At 39.6% G+C, this 3,642-nt stretch overlaps 1 protein-coding gene across 3 annotated transcripts; it reads right to left on the bottom strand.

Moving 5' to 3' along the window:
* Window positions 1-1,453: 1,453 nt before the first annotated feature.
* LOC147635858 (uncharacterized) lies at window positions 1,454-3,255 on the bottom strand. Of its 3 annotated transcripts, XM_086801209.1 has the most exons (5): window positions 3,103-3,138; window positions 2,825-2,903; window positions 2,542-2,642; window positions 2,197-2,411; window positions 1,454-2,037 (listed from the first exon to the last, which is right to left on the bottom strand). In XM_086801209.1, the coding sequence occupies exons 3-5, from the start codon at window positions 2,632-2,634 to the stop codon at window positions 1,740-1,742; spliced, it is 606 nt and encodes a 201-aa protein (XP_086657335.1). In that variant the 5' UTR covers window positions 2,635-2,642; window positions 2,825-2,903; window positions 3,103-3,138; the 3' UTR covers window positions 1,454-1,739. The 3 variants fall into 3 exon arrangements, with proteins under 3 accessions (XP_086657335.1, XP_086657334.1, XP_086657336.1); XM_086801208.1 differs by lacking the exon at window positions 2,825-2,903 and having other exon boundaries at window positions 3,103-3,255; XM_086801210.1 differs by lacking the exon at window positions 2,825-2,903 and having other exon boundaries at window positions 3,115-3,138.
* Between the last annotated feature and the right edge of the window lie 387 nt (window positions 3,256-3,642).

The raw sequence follows: 3,642 nt of genomic DNA on the forward strand, positions 1-3,642 counted from the left end.
GCCGTTGTTTTATCAGTTCAAGTCTCATTTTGTTCGTGTTGTTAAAGTCTAGCATTCAGTCAGTCAGTCAGGCTAATTTCTCCTTTTTTGTACTCAGTGATTATACAATGCACCTTCCCAGCAATATGGGTTTCATCATTCATCTTTTAATAAAGTCTTTAACTAAAGATTTGTGATTTTTTTACGCTGACTATTTGTTTGCTTTGCAACAAAGTTATGTGCACCATCTTTCCAGCTATGACATACCCTCTTCCTCATCTCCCTTGTGCAGCATCTTCTTGAAACCACATCCTTACCATACAAGTACCAAGTATTTAAACAATGAGTTGATCAGGTTTAATAAGTGATCGAGTCGTTGTGACTTGGTAAAGACATTTGGGAGCCTGAACTTAAGTTGGGCAAATGACAAACATAGCATGAAAGCGAAACAGAGTTGCGAGTTCACAGGGAGAACAAGAAGCTCAAGCATAGGTGTTGTTAGAGTGCAGAAATTTAGCTTCAAATAAGACATTGTAGACTAGCAAATGGTCTCTAGAATAAGGACACAACTATCCACATGTATTCTTTCTATAAATTGGCGATTCTTTCTAATACTGTTTTGAAGCATTCGCCTAGGCACATCAATAGGCATACCTCAAGTGCCATCATGGGTCTCTTGTTTACGTTAAACCTTATCTAGAATGTTGGAGTAATTCTTAACGAAGGGTGCTTGATAAACAAAAATGGCATGCTTCAATGATAGCTATCTTTATGGTGAGGGACTTCCTCTGAGGATGCTCAAGGAAAGGCCAATTAGATTCTAGCGTACTGCTCTCAAGATGTTGGGCATGCAGCAAGGACTGATGTGGTGTGCTGCATAGGGTACACGAGGACATAATCTATCAAGCGGGAATGTCCATATGCTTTTATAGCTCAAGAAAGCCTCCCATGTTCTCTTTTGGGAATTTGTTGTAAAAGGTATGCAACAACTCCACCTAGCAATGGCTCCAAGCGAACATGTAAATGGAACTAAATCATGCCAGCCTAGGATCCTCATCATGCTAGGCAAAAGATGTACGATTTACTCTCTCTATCAACCTTCTAGAGGGGAGTTGATTGAAGAGTACATTTTGTGGTGGGCATATCCTGTTACCCATGTTTGAACTTGAAACAAAGAATTATATGGATTCTTGGATTAGTGTTTTAGTTCACTTTTTCCTCGGGGTTCTGTGGCACTTGAAGGATGGTATGTGCAAAAAAAATTGTGTCAATGCAAGAAAGCTTTGAACTCTCCTAGGGCGATCAATTGTTGGCGAAGCTGAGCTGTTGGCAATGCATATCAGTCTTGTATGCATACCATGTATATAATTTACTACTTTTTTTTCTCTTGCATGTTAGTTTATGATGATTTTGCATCCAAGTAAATCTATTATAAAATTGTGAACCACAACTCTGCACAATAACCAATTTTCGATGGTGAGAATTCATGTCTATTTTATGCAGAACAGTTAGGACATAAAGTTTAAGTTACTGCTTCCTTTCACTAAAGGCAATATGCATATAGCTTAACATAAGCTTTTCCACAAAGTGTCTACTGTTTTGAACAACCCAATAGTCCATCATTTTGATACTTCACTTAACTTGGTAAGCAGATTACCAGAGTGACATCAGGCCTACAATTTATAATTTATTAAAGTATTTCACGTACCTACTATACATGGTAGTGAACAATCTCCTGGCTTGCGTGCACTTGAGCATCTTCAAGCTTTGGTAGCAGGATGGGTAGCAGCTGCACCATAGTCAGCAGCAAGCACTTGGCCATAAGAACCCTTTCCATCGTCCTCATAAAGCTCCATATGATCTTCTCTTACATTCATGGTTAACATCTGGCACACCAACCAGAAGAGTGTGGTGTCCAAAGCTAGAAAAGCTGCGCCACCCATGAGGCCGGTTTTTGCAGTGGGGCAATGTGGAATGGTGTGAACATGATGGATCCGGTGCATATTCTCCGTGATGATTGCCCACATCATGAGCCCTTCGGCCACAAGAAAGAGGATGCTGCATCAAAAAGGCAGTTTAGGCCTTGTTAAGAACCCAATACAGACCCACAATACACACTAAGCCCATGATGGAACATACCAAGCATGCAACTCAAGCCTATGAAAGGCTATGTTTTCATAATACCTCTAAGGAGCCCGAGAGCAAGAAGAAAATTACCTGGAGATGATGCTGAACACCACTAGCATTTTGCTCCTTGCAAGGGCAGCCAAGGGGACAGCCTTCTTGCTGTATGGAAAGAAGATGGACACAATGCCCAGCACAGAGGCAACTGCCAGCAGGATCACTGACAAGGCGCCTAATGCCACATATGGATCAGATGGGTACACGCAGACCGTCAAATCCCCTTGTTGGGTTGCAGTGCCATTGGCAGGCTGTTAAAATCCACCAAAAGAAAAAAAAGAAGGGTCAAGGGAGGGAAGAAGGGAGACTTTTTAGACACAATCTGAGAGAGAAAACAGTCCACTGAAGTCCTAAATGTTTTTTTGTTTTGAAGCTTTGAACCTTTTTGTTTTCTGCTATGATCCCTAGAATAAATGAGAGGATCCCAGTAACAGCAGTTGCACATGCTAGGGTTCCTGCTTGACCAAGGGCCATGTTGAGACCTGCACAGACCCAAAATAAGCTCCATACTTAAGCTACACTTATCACCAACTCGACCTAAAATTGACCTTAAACCATCCAAAGAATATAAGTTTGAACCGTGAGAAGAAATCAAGACAATCTAAACTTGACCTAATCCCGTTGGACATGTGCTTAAACTTGATCTAAACTATGCAAACATAACCTCTAAACTTGATGTACGTAACGAGAAAACAGAATTGCTGCCTTCAAGGCGTCAAATCCATCCAGAGTATAGCTTGAACCTAGGACCAGGGGATAATAATTTGAGAAAAAAAACCCACCACCGTGGATTGAAACTTATAGCATGCTTAAACTCGATCTAATCCCATACAAAATAAGCTTAAAATTGAACTAATCCCATACAAAATACGCTTAAGCTTGAAGTAATCCAGTAAAAGGTTGATTTAAGACTGATTTAAAACATGTAAGGTCGAGGCTTACCTGAGATATAACTTGAGAGATCTTAGTACCAAACAGACAGGGAGGGTGTATGATGATACCAAATATAAGATAAGGAAAAGCGAACCACCTAATAAGAGAGTAGATGTAGAATCATTGGCCTGCTGGTAGACGGCAACTTCAAGGTCGTATGGTGGGACACCAAGTTCACACACAACATGTAAATACTTCTAATAAACTAGTGTGTTTTCAACTCTTAAATTTGAAAAACACCTTCAAGAATTTTGGAATTTTAAGAGATTTAAGCTACCAGAAACTTTCAAAAATTCAAAACTAGAATGCTTGGGCATGGTTTCTCTTCCACATATAAAGAGGGAGATGCATAGATTTGCGATTTATGTTAATGTATTTATTGAGCCAAGAAGTGGCTAGCCGACTAAATGAAATCACATATTAAAGAAATAAGGCTTTAATGTTTAACCTCATTAACCTTCATTACTTTTTGTCATGGGTATCTATTAGCTTTTTTGTCATTAATTAATTCATGCCCACTAACATAGGTATTAATTAAGACCTTAGTTT

This window comes from Cibotium barometz, chromosome 8 (assembly GCF_041138505.1).
Source record: "Cibotium barometz isolate CiBa-2024 chromosome 8, ASM4113850v1, whole genome shotgun sequence".
Lineage (NCBI taxonomy): Eukaryota > Viridiplantae > Streptophyta > Polypodiopsida > Cyatheales > Cibotiaceae > Cibotium > Cibotium barometz.